The 15900-nt window shown below is 53.5% G+C and overlaps 1 protein-coding gene across 1 annotated transcript; it reads left to right on the plus strand.

The window, feature by feature from the left end:
- Window positions 1-3941: 3941 nt before the first annotated feature.
- LOC114084196 (keratin, type II cytoskeletal 71) lies at window positions 3942-11911 on the plus strand. The gene is made up of 9 exons (XM_071609181.1): window positions 3942-4388; window positions 6686-6900; window positions 7547-7607; window positions 8062-8157; window positions 8490-8654; window positions 8834-8959; window positions 10043-10263; window positions 10911-10945; window positions 11700-11911. The coding sequence occupies exons 1-9, from the start codon at window positions 3942-3944 to the stop codon at window positions 11909-11911; spliced, it is 1578 nt and encodes a 525-aa protein (XP_071465282.1).
- Window positions 11912-15900: the final 3989 nt, after the last annotated feature.

The following is a 15900-nucleotide window of genomic DNA, read 5'->3' on the forward strand; positions in this document are numbered from 1 at the left end:
GTTTCCACCGGCTCTATAGCCCTCAGTGGCTCCCCGTCACTCACCCTGTCACATGAACAGTTGGGATTTGGGATCACTCAAGGTCACCCTTCACTCGTGATTGCTCCAGTCTGGGGGGATTTTTCCTCATAAATGACCTGCCTCCTGACGGCCCAGGCTTCTTTCCTATTTCTCACTTCCCGTCCATCCAAGCCTCGTCCCTTAAAAGGCTGGAATCCTAATCCCCTCCTCCAGGCAGCCCTGGTGGGTTTATTGTCCCCAAGTCTTGCCTCTTCTCTGTGCTTTCATCTTTCCCGAGCAGTTGCCCTCTTGTGTGGTACTGGGTTCTCTTGCCCTTTTGCCCTTCTTTCTCTAAGGGCCTCTCCTGGAGGCTCCTGGGATCCGGGAACACCGAGCAGGTAGAGCAGACATGCCAATCAGAACCAAAGGATCATAAACAAATGTGTCCAAGTGGCCGTCATCACAGGTACAGAGACACAAAATTACAGATCTTGGCTTTGATTCTCTAATTGACACTCCGCCTGTGACCTATTTACAGAGTAAAACTGGGGCTCAAGCGTGTCCATGCTGGGTCAGAAATTGCTCAGAATTCCATTCTCACATAGCCATCTGTGAAGGGCAGGAGGGACAGGAAGCTGCGACATGGTAGCTCACGTGTTGTCTCCACCAGGTCAGGAGGCCTCCCAAAGCAGGGACTCTGTCACCTCCTGTCCCCAATATTTCTAGCTCTAAATTAAAACAGGGGCTGAGGCAGGACCTTTGTAACCTTGGTGAAATGGGGCCTATCCTGGTTTTCTTGCCTCCCTCCCTTTTCCCTCTAGCAAAACACAAGCATCCCAGGAGCCCTAGGCCAGGTCCACCCTTCCTGTGGGTGGCCCGCACTCTCCTGCTCCGTCCTCTATCATCGTCCTCATCAACAACACGGGGTGGTTCTTTCCTAATGGCCAGTGCTGATAACTAATTCATACTAGAGTGTTAATGACTCGTTAATAGTCAGATGAGCTGCTTCTTCCAGGGACATCTGCATTGGAAGGGTCACAGAGACTAAGTTCTTTGGGGGCAGGAGATTTTGGATTGCCCTCTTTTGTACTTGATAGGTGCTCAGTAAGAATTTGATAAATGGATCAATACTATGGACATGAGGTGTGTCTATGGGGAACTTCCTATTGAGCTTTGTGCCTGGCAAGCACTTACTAGACAGTGGCTCTTGTTATTGTTTCTTATGGTGCATTATCCAGTGTCAGGAATGGTCTGAGTGGAGAGCCTGGGGCCTGTGGGGATACCACCCCTTCCCTGTCCTCAACATCTGATGCCACTGTGTGGGAATGTGCTGATCCAGATGCCCCCTGGGAGAGGAAGGAGGGAGGAGAGGCCAGGCCAGTGCTGCCTTATTTCCTATTTTTGGTCATTGATAAAAGTTATTGGACATTAAGTATGCACCAGATACACAGGGAGCACTTGGTGTAGACTAACATGGGTCATCGTTACAACCACCGTATCGGAATTCATTGCTCCATTGATAGTTGGGGAAGCTGAGGCTCAGAGAGGCCATGCCAAGCCCCTCTGCTGAGTGATGGCATGGAATTCAGGTGCCTGGAGCCCGGGCTCCCATGTAGGTGAACCATCTCTGTTTGGCTGCTTCCCCAACAAAGAGTTTCACAGTGGGATGCTCAGAGGCTGGGACTGGACTCTGAGGGGAAGCAGAGAGGGAGTCACCACTGGGTACGTGGGATCTCACCCAGACCCCAGCAAACACAGTTTCTGACAGGCAGGTATCAATGGACAGAGGAGTCGGGGCAGGGGAGAGGGGATGGGGCAGAGTTCAGGGTTTTAAGCAGGATTTCAGAGGAGCCGAGGAATTGGGGTCAGAAGAGATGGTGAGAGAAGGAGTCTGGGCTGGATAGGAGCAGCTTGGCAAAGTGAAGCGAGCCCAGTGGGCGAGGAGTCCTTAGCCAGGCAGGGGGCAGCAAGGAAGGGGGCTGCGCGATGGGGCAGGGGCAGGGGCAGCAGCTGCAGGGCATTGGTGGCTGCCTGGGATGCTGCCATGCATGGCACAGAAACATACGACCAGCAAAACCGTGCACAGAGGACCACCATGCCAGGATCGTGGCCCAAGAGGCCTAGGGCATTATCCCACAAACTTCTGTGCTGCCAGAATTGGGCACAATTCTGGGCACACCATGGACCCTAAGGGAAGGTGTGCCAAAGGGAGAAAGGGAGGGACGGAGATGGAAAGGAGTAGACTTGGTGGGCTCTGGTCTGGAGAAGCTTCCTCCATCCTTACAGAGGAAAACTAAGATGGCATGTGGTGTGGCCTTAGAGGTACATCACGGGAGCTGAGCACAGAGTCACCGTCCTTCCACACATCCAAGCACAGGCTAAGGGCTGAGGAGGTGAGCAGAGCTAGTCCCGGAAGACCTGGGAGGAGAGCAGGAAGTGGGGTGAGAGGGAAGGATGGATATGGAAGTCGGAAAGGAGCAAATAAAGAGGGATGGAGAGAGATGGTGGAAAGAGGGAAGGGAGGGAGAGAGACTTCAGTAGGAATGATGAAGGCAAGATGGCGGGCGGGCGGGGGGAATGAGGAAGAGAGGCAGAGGAGGGGAAGGAAATGGATTCCAGGCCTACCCCAAAACAAGTAAGAGAGAGACCCAACGCAATCTGTCTCTGGGTCCTCCTCCCTACTGTGTCCCAGCCAGCCAAGAGTGGCAGACCACCATGGGGTCCCAGCAGGGATCTTTGAGCCAGGGCAATCTCCAGGGGCAGAGCCCACTGTGGTGATCATGAGGGGACTAGGGCCCATCACAGGAGCCAGTAACCCAGGATGGAGCGGGCAGCAGGCAGAGCCTTGAGGCAGGCACCATAGGACTGCCTGGCAGGTTGGCATCACGCTCACTGGGTCACCCCCACTGGGGCCTTCACTGAAGCTTGGACTCGTGGGGAGGGCCCCATGAGGCTTCCTTCTCAGCTTATGCAGCATGTGTTTGAGCTCATGTTGACAGCTGCTGAGGACAGGTGATACCTGGACAGGTAGCTCCAAGCCTCGTTAGCCGATACACTTTGTAAGAGAGACAGAAACAGTGGAATGGACCATTCCGGAATCTTTCCTTGAAATCCCCAGGCCACGGGCTGGCTGCTGACTTCTCTGTCTGCCTTCTAGCAGAGTCTCTGCCCAGCTCCATCCTCCCCTCCTCTTCCTCATTGTTCAGTGCATGAAGGGCTTGCCCCTGCCCTAACCCCCAACCTGCCATATTATGGGTGTTGGAGAAGTGTGAACATCTGGTCTAGAAGCTCCTGGCTGCCATGTGCCCACGGCTGGCTCTGACATGGGCTGCTCATGTCCCGTGTCAAGGACAGGGTCTCTCCACCCCAACCCCAGATGAGACAGTTGCTGTTCTCTGTGGGTTATGTCTCCGGGATGCTGGGGAGGGAGAACACCTGAGTGATCTTCCCCTTTCTGGACACAGCTGTGGTTGGAGCCCCCAGACACAAGGTGGCCAGCCCTGTTCAAGGAAGTGCATCCCTTCTCTGTTCCCTGAGCCCCCAGGAGGAAGCCAACCATCCAGAGAAGATTAATCAGAACAGAGATGGTGAAGTACAGGTGACGTCCCCCTGGAGAGGCTGAGGCCTGGGGCAAATTACCCTATAACAGCAGGTTAATTAGATAAGACCCAAATTACATGAGCAAGGCTTGCAAGCCCAGCAATTTGAAGGTTTCGTGTTGTTTCAGAGGTGGGGAGGGCCTGATCTCTAGCTCAGCATAGAGAAAATGACTTCTTGCTCCCAGGCAGGCCAAACCCACGAATTAAGCCCTGACTGCCCATCCACAAGCCCAGTGCCAAGCATATATAAAGGCACCTGCCGGTCCTCAGCACAGCCAGCAACGCCTTAGCGGGATTCTGCCTTCTTCCCTCCTGCGTCCTCGCTCCATCTCTACCAGCAACATGAGCCGCCAGTTCACCTGCAAGTCTGGAGCTGCCTCCAAGGGGGGTTTCAGTGGCTGCTCGGCAGTGCTTTCTGGAGGCAGCTCGTCCTCCTACAGGGCAGGGGGCAAAGGGCTCAGCGGGGGCTTTGGCAGTCGGAGCCTCTACAGCCTGGGAGGCACCCGGAGCATTTCCCTCAACGTGGCCAGTGGCAGTGGGAAGAATGGAGGCTTTGGATTTGGCAGAGGTCGGGCCAGTGGCTTTGCTGGCAGCATCTTTGGCAGTGTGGCCCTGGGGCCTATGTGCCCAACTGTGTGCCCACCTGGAGGCATCCACCAGGTCACCGTCAATGAGAGCCTCCTGGCTCCCCTCAACGTGGAGCTGGACCCCGAGATCCAGAAAGTGCGTGCCCAGGAGCGGGAGCAGATCAAGGCGCTGAACAACAAGTTCGCCTCCTTCATTGACAAGGTGAGTCTGCTAGGACCTGGGGAATCTGTGAATGGTTCTGCTCTTCCCTTCTTGAACATGAAATTTGGTTATAGCAGAAGCATTGAGGTTAGATAAGAAGAGGCACTTATTGAGCACAAGGCAGGTATATTCCAGCATCAGGGTGACTTTGGAGTCCCTGTGTTAGAGTACCTTAAGATTTTTGGTGTTGTCCTCTACGAGAGAAAGCAGAGGCCGAGGCAATTTCTACTGACAGAGGCTGATGGAGGCACTGGCAGGAGATCCGAAGGTAAAAGACCTGGTTCTTACTCTTGAGGGCCAGCTTGCTGCCAGTGCTAAGCCTAGGGTCATTCAGGCTGTGGTCAGGAAAGGCCAATTGTAGGGGACCTGCCTGTCTTCCTCCTGTACCATGCTGACCTTGTCCCTTAGTCACATGATCAGTGGATCAGAGGCATTAGTGTGTGGTCATTCCAGGTCCTCTGCATTCACGGATGTCTCTGTCATGGGCATTTATTTCAGTTGAGGACCCTCTTGAGAGGCAGAACAGGACCATGGGGAAGAGGTTTCCATCGTCTCTGGAGTCAGGCCTGGCCTCGCCCCAGCCCCGTTGGTGACCAGCTGTGTGGCTTTGGAAAGTTGCATGTCCTGTCTGAGCTTCCATCTCCTCATCTCTAAAGTGGAGATGATGGCCTCCCTCTTGGGGTTGTGTAGGGTTTAGAAAAGAAAATACACGTGAGGATCTTGGCACGAGGCCTGATACAAACGAAATACTCCCCAAATGGTGGTTATCACTGCTATCTTTTTAATGTCTAGAAGCTAAGGGAGGGGTGCTGGGGAGCAGGAGAGGAATCCTAGATCTGGAAGGACCTCAAGAGATCCTCCAGTGCAGAAAGACTCCTGCCTTTTTATGAGTCAACAAAGGCTGGGAGATTACGCCATGCCTAGGGCCATTTGGAGGATGGGAAAGGCAAGACCAGACCCTCAGCCTCCCACCTCCAGATCCAGGGGAGGAGACTAGAGGGCTGGCGGCTCCATGACAGTCAAGCACCAAGGACAGGGCAGCCCAAGTCCAAGTCTGGGCCATGTGGCCATTAGAGCTGACCTCGCTCCTGCCTTCCAGCCTGGCAGGGTCCCTCCTGCCCTCTTCTCAGCCTCAGGTGCCAGGGCTGGCTCTGCAGCTTCTCAGTCCTCCAAGCTTTATTTAGAAGATCAAGGTGTTCTGATGATTGAGGTCTGATGGCCTGACACTTGGCTGGGCTAGTTGAATCCTATGGAGGGGGAATTTCTGGAGATATTGAAAGAAAGGTGGACAGGAAGATAGTCTTGTTCACAAAGCTGGTCTGTTCCCATGGGGAAGGAGGCACAAAACCTGGACAGTTCCAGAGTAATTTTAGTCCCAGGAGGAGATCAATCCCTTCACCTCAGACTGCCAGAGAAGATGGGCAAATCCTCTCAGCAATCCAGATGGGTACATGGTGTGCATGTAAATTCTGGGGTCCTACATACGTGGGTTTGCACTGTGGTTCAGTCTTGGGGAAATACACAAAGAATTCAGGATTCGTTGAACCAAAGCAAATGCTAGAAGACCTTCTAGGGACAAACTGGTGGACAGTCCTATCTCAATGCTGAATCCCAGGCAGTGTTCCCATGTCCTGTGTTGTGATTTGGTGAACACAACCTTATTTAGACAGTAAACATATCAAGATAAATATCCTTTTGAAAGCGGGGTCCCCCAAATCATACAAGAGGAGTGTATATAGATCAAACTCCCCGTGGGGGCCCAGCTCCATCTGTCCATCTTGTCCCACTTGCCATGCTTGCTCTAGGGAAGGTGGACAAAGGAGGAAGAGAGAGGCTAGAAGGAAAGATGGTGTTTGGGCCTGACTGAGGAACTTTAAATATCTTTGGCTGAAGCCTCATTGAGCCTTGACGTGATGAAATGAAAAGGAGACTCCCTTCTACAGAAAGCTCAGCCTTTCAGAAAGATGCACCTGTCCTGCTCTGTCCTACTGTTGCCAGGCACACCCATGCCCTGCACTGTTTTGGTCATGGTGGGCTCTGGGAGATTGGATGGATAGAGTATAGTGTCTGGGTTCAATTCTGGACTCTACCAGAAATTAAGCTGTGCAGCTATGGAAAGAGGTGAGACTTCTCCGTGCCTCAGTTTCCTCTCTGTTGAGCAGAGCTGATTTGCCCACCTCATGTGGCTGTAGTGAGGTGAAGGAGAATATGCAGGCAGTGTGCTTTGCACCAAGCCCTTGAGTGACAGGTGTGACTCTTTCTGTGGGGCCTCCACAGTAGCTGGCTTTGGGTTCCAGGTACGGTTCCTGGAGCAGCAGAACCAGGTGTTGGAGACCAAGTGGGAGCTGCTGCAGCAGCTGGACCTGAACAACTGCAAGAACAACTTGGAGCCCATCCTCGAGGGCCACATCAGCAACATGCGGAAGCAGCTGGAGACCCTGTCCGGGGACAGGGTGAGGCTGGACTCGGAGCTGAGGAATGTGCGAGATGTGGTGGAGGACTACAAGAAGAGGTGAGTGAGGAAGGACCCTTTGTCACTCCCTGGACACCAGCCCCTGTCCCTCTCAGGGACCTTGGTGGTCACCCCAACTTAAAGTTTTTGAAAGTGAGGTAGAGCTTGTGATCATACCAAATAGAATCCCCCTCCAAAAACATGCTCTCTGCCACCCAGCCTCTGACCTGGCACTTAGGGCAAATGTCCAGTTAGCTGGGCAATGGTCAGGGAAACCTTGGGTCAACCGCTAACATTCTCTCCAAGCTCCTAGGTCCTCACCAATAGGAGCGGGGTCCCAGCCTGCTCTGAGGAGCAACCCTAGAGCCCTTCCCGGGAGCCCTTCATCATTTGTAATGCTTTGCCCTTATTTTGGGGAGCAGCTTGGTTGGTGCTTCCTCTCAGATTTCCCACAGGGCTTTTGCTCCACAAGCTTCTTCCTCATTTCCTAAGCTGGATCTTCAAAGATCTTCTTCTTCCAAACTCGATTGCATGCACCTCCTCCAGGAAGCCTTCTGTGCCCAGCTGTCCCCACTGCCCAGTCCTCTGTGGCCTCCCAGTCCTACGCCCTCCAACGGGCACTCTGCTCCTCACTCAGGGTCTTCTCTGGGCACAACAAGGGGCTCTCTGTGAAATGCATGAGCCAATGAGCTGTGGCCTCTTGCAGGTATGAGGAGGAGATCAACAGGCGGACAGCTGCGGAAAATGAATTTGTGCTGCTCAAGAAGGTAGGGGAAGGTGGCCGGCATCTGGGGGCTGACCTGGCCCAGGGATGCTGAGCTGGCAGCATGCTCTGTCACCTGCCCCAAAATGAACTGATGCAGAGATAGTGAGGAGAAGGCAGGGGACTGTGATGAAAAACTGTCCAGGAAGAGCAGTGTGGGCCAGGGAGGGCCGCCATGACACGACCTGACACCAAGGAGTTCCCCTGCTGCATGGCACCTGGCCCAGAGGCCACAGGGGTGCCTCAGACAGTGGCCTGGCTAGGGCTTCCTTCCTGTATTCCTGCAGTGGAGCGGGTTCTCCTGGGGTAGGGTGCTGAGGCGTGGCTCCTCTATCCCCTTCTCCCTGAGCCACCAGGAAGGGAGGGCGTCTATGTCCCTAAGGGAGGCCCCTGGGTTGGGGTGGCCATTTCCTTCCCAGCTGCTCCATGGTGACTGGAGATGGCTGGGCATTTTGTAGGATGTGGATGCAGCTTATGCCAACAAGGTAGAGCTCCAGGCCAAGGTGGACTCCATGGAGCAGGACATCAAGTTCTCCAAGTGTCTCTTTGAGGCTGTAAGTCTGTCTCTCCACTTTACTTCTTTCTGAGGGCAGCCAGTGGGTACAACTTTGCTCTGGGGGCTGGGGTGACAGAGGCCCAGCTCTGAGGAGACCTCCAGATAGTCATCCATCTCCCACTTCAACTCTGGGAAGCTCCTCAGCCTCCATCCTCTGCCTGGGGAGGGAGGAGTCCAGCCTCCCTCCATGGTGGTGGGAATCTGTTTGGACCCCTAGGGAACTGACTTTGCCCAGAGACATGGGTTCCAGGTTCCAAGTTGGCACCACTGGCAACTCGCTCACCTTGCCTGGGCAAGCTTGTTGCTGAGAGACCGCTCTTTCCCCTGCAGGAGATGGCTCAGATCCAGTCCCACATCAGTGACATGTCCGTCATCCTCTCCATGGACAACAACCGCAACCTGGACCTGGACAGCATCATCGACGAGGTCCGCGCCCAGTATGAGGAGATCGCCCTGAAGAGCAAGGCTGAGGCCGAGGCCCTGTACCAGACCAAGGTGAGCGGGGCTGAGGCTGGGCTGGGTGGGCAACACCAGCAGGCAAGGGGGTGGGGCTTAATGGTGCCCAGAACAGAGGCAGTGTCCAGGTGAGAGTCCATTGTGCCCTGGTCCCATGACATCCACAACCTGGAAAAGCTCCCCATATTCATCTGCAACTCTGTGCTTTGGGGCCCTAGTTCCAGGAGCTGCAGCTGGCAGCTGGCCGACACGGAGATGACCTCAAAAACACCAAGAATGAAATCACAGAGCTCAATCGGTTCATCCAGAGACTCCGCTCAGAGATTGATAATGCGAAGAAGCAGGTAAGGGACGCTGGCCCGTGGTCAAGGGCAGGGGAGCTGACTGGGTAAGAAGTGAGTTGACTGAGAACCGTGGCCTCCCAATCTCTGCCACACAAAAAGAGGAGGCCAAGGAGGTTGCTGCCTCCAACACTTGGAGGGTCTCTGGGGCACTTCTTCTCTTAATCCAAGCACCTGTGCTTTGAAGCTCTGTCACCCCGGAAGCCTCCTTTCCCCCAGGCTGGGCTGGGACCTCCTCCAACAGCCACATGCTCTCCAGATGTCTGTGCTTCACTGCCCGGGTTCATTCCTTCTGGAGTTTTCTGACACCTATCCTCCCACCCCCACTACACTGAAAGTGGGCAGGGAGCTGGCTGCTTTGTCCCTCCCCAGATTCCAGCAGCAGGCCTGCACATAATAGCAACTTAATAAACATTTGTTGTTTTAATGACCCAGAAGGAGAAATAGTCTCAGGGAACACCCACTGAGGATTTACCCAGGTGGCTCCCAGGAATATGGGAGGAGCCTCAGCATTAGCAGATAAAGACAAAGATGCACACATGTAATAAAATAGTAGCAGCATCTATCATTTTTTCACACTTAATTCTCATGAAGACTCTGAGGGGCATTAGTTACCATCCCTGATGTTACAGATGGGGAAACTGAAGCCCAGAGAGGTTGAGGGGGTTGCACAGCTGGTGAGTGGTAGGGCTGTGCTTCGAACGAGGGTCTCCTGACCAGGAGACTGGACCTCCTGTTCCATGCTCTTTCCACTCTCCTCTGGGACCTTGAAGAACTCAAAAGCTGAAAGTCAATCTTCTTACTCCTTCTGTGTCCTGGAAATAGTATGGCTCTAAATGTCTTTGAACTGAGTGGTGCTCAGATGGTTGCCATCCCAAGGTGAGCAAGATGCATGATTTTCCATCACCACAAACATCTGAGTTCAGGGCATGGAGCTAGATCTCAGGAAGGACTTCCGACCCTTCTCCAACTAGAGCAGGGGTGTGGAGGTGGGCATCTCTGTCCTGAGATCTTAAACAATGGGAAGGATTTGAATGGAGATGATGACTCCTTCTAGTTTCCTAACTTCTCTAATTCTTTGTTTAGGCTTCTAACCTGGAAACAGCCATTGCGGATGCTGAGCAGCGAGGGGACAATGCCCTTAAGGATGCCCGGGCCAAGCTGGACGAGCTGGAGGGAGCCCTGCACCAGGCCAAGGAGGAGCTGGCCCGGATGATGCGTGAATACCAGGAGCTCATGAGCCTGAAGTTGGCCCTGGACATGGAAATCGCCACCTACCGCAAGCTGCTGGAGAGTGAGGAGTGCAGGTGGGTGGACATGCTCTGGCCGGAGGCCCCTGAGGGTTTGGGAAGAACCAAAGGAGAAAACCCGAAAAGATCTTTATCCAGAAAAGTTGAGTTCTCAGGAAGTGATGGAGTGTGGGTGATAGAAATAACAATAGTAATTAATAATACCATCCATATTGTATCCACTCATACCATACTTATTTCATCCCTGGCAGTGCTACGTGGATTAGCTCATTCAATCCTTGCAACTTCCCTGGGTCTATCTGGGAACATCCTGCTGCCCCTTAAGCCCATTCCTCTGTTAGCTCTTCTTGTTCCATCCTCCTCACCTGTCCAGGTGCACCTTGAGCTTGTTGGAGGTGTGCTTGGCCTGCCACTCCAGCTTCCCCAGTGAGTTAGGGAGATGGGAAGCTCTGTGTATGGGCTGGACACTGGCACCTCTTGCAAACTATTATTTGATTGAGGTCATTGCCTGGCTACTCTAAAGATTCAGGGATGACCCCCAAAGCTTCTCAGGTTCTGCTTGTGTCAAAGAAGCACTGGAGTTTCTGCAGGTATCCAATGGGCTCAGAAACCTACATCAGTCCGGGGGGGGGGAGGGGCGGGGGATAGCAGCTCTGAAGACTGGAATGGATGACATGCTCTTATTTCACTTCTCTCCCTAACAGGATGTCAGGAGAGTATCCTTCCCCTGTCAGCATCTGTAAGTACTTGTGTGCTTTGACCTTAAATTGTGACTGTGCAGGCAGGGAAGGACCTTAGTCACCCCTCATGTGTGCAGATAAGCCGTTTAAGAACCAGAGAGGGAAAGGCTTGCTGAGTTCCCAAAGCCAGAGGGTAGACCCATGGCCAGAGATCAGGTGTCCTGACTGCCTACCCAGGTGTCTTTCGTCTTTATCATGTTGACTCTCTGTTCCCAGGGGATGGCAGCAAGAGATAGCTATTGCCAAAGGCGGGGTTGGGGGGACTGTTCTATGATGCATGGGTCTGTGTGAGGCTTGGGAAGTTGAGTTTGTAAATTATAAGTAGACCTGGGCTGGGATATTAGAGAACGGGGATCTTGGAGATCAAGCTGACAGTATTGGATCTCTGGTTTTCTCAGCAGGGCTTAGAGTCACACCAGAACATAGAAGATCTTCTGTCTCTCCCTAGCAGGGGAGAGAGGTTGGAGGGTGGAAGATTAGCAAAGAGGTTAATAGGAGGGGCAGTGAGTAGGTGTCCAGGACAGGTGGGCACACAGGTGCCTTGGACCAAGGAGACAGGCCTCTGTGCATTAATAGGGCAAAACTCAGCTAGATTGGTTATAAGCTGAGAAAGCTAAGGACAGGAAGTGGGGTCAGGTGCCTTTGGAATATTCTTCCAACTGTGAGCTGGGCCCCTAAGAACCCTGTGTGTCCTGGGGAGAGGAGACCCCAGCCCTGCCTGAGTGGGTGCTGAGCCTGGCTCTCCCTCTGCAGCCATCATCAGCAGCACCAGTGGCAGTGGAGGCTACGGCTTCCGTCCCAGCACAGTCAGCGGCGGCTATGTGGCCAACAGCACCAGCTGCATCTCCGGAGTGTGCAGTGTCCGCGGTGGGGAGAGCAGGAGTCAGAGCAGTGCCAACGATTACAAGGATACCCTGGGGAAGGGCTCTAACCTGAGCTCCCCCTCCAAGAAAGGCAGTCGGTAAAGAGGGCAACCCGTGCCCTCCATCACCCAGGACCCCAGCTCTGGCTTCCACGCTGTGCTCCACTCCCATCAACCCCTCCTCCACCCTGCTGGTCCTGCTCCTGACCCCTGCTTCTGGCCTTGGCTAATTGCTTCACTTCTTCTGCCTGAGCCTGCTGAGCCTGGCAGGTCTGGACGGCCAAGCCCAGTGCAATTCCTTCCAGCACACCCCCGGACTCACCATCCCCCAGCTGCTCCAGCCTCTCCTCCTCTGCCAGCCTCTGTCTCAACACCACCCTGGGCCTCAGATGGAAACACCCTCGCATGCTGGACTTTTGTCTCAGCTCCTGCCTCCGCTAGGAGGTGGCTCTGTGTTCAAGAGGAAGAGGACTGAGAACAACTGACCAAGAGTGGCCCAGGTCCCCACCTCCCCGCTCAGTCCCATGCTTCATTCTGAATGGGACCAAGCACAACTCCGGGTCTCCTTCTTCACTGTACTCACAAACAGAGAAGAGGAGACACGGTTCCCTTCTGTGTTCTTTAAGACCCTTCCTGTTGCATCTCAATAAACAGCACAATCTGAAGGCTTGGTCTCTGAGTGCTCAAAGTGCACACACGTGCCACAATTCAGATGCTCACGTGAGCACGCACACACATGCACACACGCACATATACATGCAGCACAGGCACATAAGTGCGCCGCCGTGTTGCCTACACAGCCTGTATTTGTATTTGATTTTCTCTGCAGAGCAGCAGCAGAACAAACTGAGCATGTATGTGACAGAGGGGAGGGAGCCTGGTTGGGGCAGCAGGCAATGGAGTATGGAGCACAGTTTGAGAGGAGGGCTGGGAGAGAAGGAGGACGAGGTACAGAAAGGCTGTGCATGCAGCCTGGTTGGTGGCTTTCTGTTGAAAGGGTCAGGATAGGCTGCAAGTTTTAGTGACTGTGCAGTTGGCACCTCCCCAACACACTCCTGTTGGCCCACTGACAAGATGGCCAGTCCTGCCTGTGAGGAGGAGTGCAAGAAGGATGGACAGACAGATTCCTCAGGTCTCTGGTTAGAGAGAGGTGGAGGGAGAGGAGGGGAGGGAGTCTGTGGGTGATGGGAAGCCAGAGTCTCTACAGCCAGTGGGCATGAAGCCCTTTGCAGGGCAGCCATGCTAATGGGCTGTTTGGGGCAAATGTTAGGGTTTCAGTTACAGAGACCAGCAAGAGGAAGCCGAATTGCCCATGGAGGTGAAGGGCCAAATGGGCTGGGCTAGTGGCTAGGACATCCAAAATAGTGACTGTGGCTTGGAGCAAGTTCACAGAGCCTGGCTCGAAATCCCCACCACCCAGTGGTCATCACCCTTTGGCCATCAACCAAAGCCCTCTGCTGGCCTCAAGCTGGAAGCCAGTGCCAGAAAGTAGAGGTGGAGGAGGGTGAGCAGATCTGACTCAGTGACAAGTTTGCTTCCTCAGTTGGCAAGGTGCGTGAGGAGTGTGTGCACGTGTGTTTGCACATGTGTGTGTGTGCATGTGTGTTTGCAGCAGTGGGCACAGACCTTGCCATTTCCCAGTGGAGACCTCATATATGCCTCACTGCCTCTGCTCCCCTGTTCCCTTTACAGTAGAAAGGAATGCAATGGGATAGCAAGAAGAACTTTCCAATCAAAAGGCTTTAAGAAATGGCTAGATTCTCAATTTAGGGACAGAGGCTTCTCTGAATGCATCTGGTTTATCATCCAGAGTTGGGCAGGGAGTGAAGAATTCTCCCACCATCCTTTATGACCCAGGGCTCCCATGGGTTCTCTGAGTGGGGAGGGTGATCCTGGGTTCTGAGTCTGTTTTCTAGAGCCAGAGAGACTGAGTGGAGCTTCCTGCAAGGGGCAGTGAGGAGCCCCCATGGAGCCTGTGGCAGGTTCACCGATGAGAGGACTCAGCTGTCTAACAGACCAGGCAGGATTTGGTGGACAATCTGGGGAATAAATCAGGGCACTGCAGCGAAGGAACAGTGACAGGGACTCAAAGGCAGGGAGGCCACTGTGTTACATCAAGCAAATCTCCATGGCCACTGGAGTGTGGCTGCCAAGAGCTGTGGTTGTGACCTTAAGGATCCTTTGGTTGTGTCTGGATCCAGAGGGAAAGAACAGAGTGCCAGATGAGGACTGCCTGGCATGGTCTCTGGTAGAGGAAGACACAGTGTGAATTTGTCCTCTGGTGGGTGCCTACCTGTCACTTTGCAGCTTACAAAGCACTGTCACACCATTATTTGAGAATGGCACTGGGACAGACGGACTTGCTACTGCCATTTTACACATAAAGATTGAGGGTCAAATACCCCAGCTGGAGGGACCCCTGAGGCACCCTGCCTATTGCCTGCCTTTGACAGGGAGGAGGAAAGAGAGCAGCAGGCTCGGCTCCCCTCACAAGTCTGAACAGGAGCTTGTCCTAGGCAGTGCTCCCACCTGCCTGCCCCTCCCACCTGGCAGCTTCCAGAAGACCAACCACAGGGTAAATGAGGAAGAGGACTTGGCACTACCCTGAGGTTCCAAGGTGCGGTGGCCTCTGTCATGCACAGCAGGAACTGCTCTGTTTATTTCACCAGGATAGCAACTGTGACATAGAGACACTCAAGGCCTTTGTCTAAAGTCACCCTGTGCTTTTTCCAACACACCCTTGTTAGGACCACACCGGGCTCCTTCAGGGGAGAGAGGATCAGGTCCCCAGGTTGGATGGGAGGCACAGGGATCTTGGAAGCTTCAGGAGTAGAGGCTGGTAACCTCTTGGGAGCTGGGTGCTATACAACACACAGGGTGTTCAGTGGGGTGGAGAGGGGAGTGCAGGTAAGGGGGGCAACCCAGGGAGGTGGGAGGAGTAGCAGCCCTAGAGGAGACATAGGACCATCTTCCCAGAAGCCCACCAAGGTTGGCCTTGGGACTTGGACTTGCAGTGGAGCCAGTCCTGGTCTCTCCCTGGAGGACACGGGACTTAGGGTGCTCTCTGAGTCAGGCATCGCCTGGTTTTCTTCTGATGCTTGCTGCATCCATCTCCTCTACCTCCAGGACCGTGTGCAGGGGCTGGGCAATCTTATGCTCTGTTGCCACTCAGAGGTGCTACAACTGAGCCTCAGAAAGAGCACGTGAAGGAACCTGGCCCAGTCTCTGACCCTAAAGCCATCATGCCTTGTGTTTAGGCCTCTGTCACAACAATTCCTACCAGCCCAGCCAACCCAGCTAGTATGAGGACCAACAAGGCAAAGGCCTTGGAGTATAAAGTGCCATTCTAAGGCAGGGAGTTAGGAGAGTCTCAGTTAGGACTGAGTGTCCCATTGTCTTGCAGGAGGTGCTACACTGCAGGCCTGGGCCTCAGACATGTCCAGCTTCCTGTCCATGAACAACAACTAGCTCTCTGAGCTGGTTGCTTCATCGAAAGCCACATGCCAGTGGGAGAACATGGCCCAGGGGAAGGAGGCCAAGGCCTACAAGACCTACAAGACCAAGATCACTCTGTAGCGCTCTCTGGTTGGGCTCCCTTTATCTTACAACAGCTCTAGGTCAAAAAGCGCTAAGTGCCAGGCATGGTGGTGCATGCCTATAATCCCGCGACTTGGGAGGCTGAGGCAGGAGGATCATGATTTCAAACCCAGCCTCAGCAACTTAGCAAGGCCCTAAGCAACTTAGTAAGACCCCGTCTCTAATAAAATATAAAACAGGGCTGGGAATGAGAAATTGTGCTCCATTGGTGTACAATGTATCAAAATGCATTCTACTGTCACGTGTAAGTAATTAAGACAAATTTAAAAAAAGAAAGAAAGAAAAGGGCTGGGGATGTGGCTTGGTGGTTAAATGCCCCCCCTGATTTCAATCCCTGGTGCCAAAAAAAAAAAAAAAAAGGAAAAAGAAAAAGAAAACGCTATGAGTGCTAAAATCCAGACCTAAAAGAGACCAAACAGAGATTAAGAAAAATCGTTGAGGGAAACTCACAGTAATGGGATCTCACTTGACCTTCTGAATGGCTTTCTATGGGTG

Source organism: Marmota flaviventris, chromosome 3 (assembly GCF_047511675.1).
Source record: "Marmota flaviventris isolate mMarFla1 chromosome 3, mMarFla1.hap1, whole genome shotgun sequence".
NCBI classification, from domain to species: domain Eukaryota; kingdom Metazoa; phylum Chordata; class Mammalia; order Rodentia; family Sciuridae; genus Marmota; species Marmota flaviventris.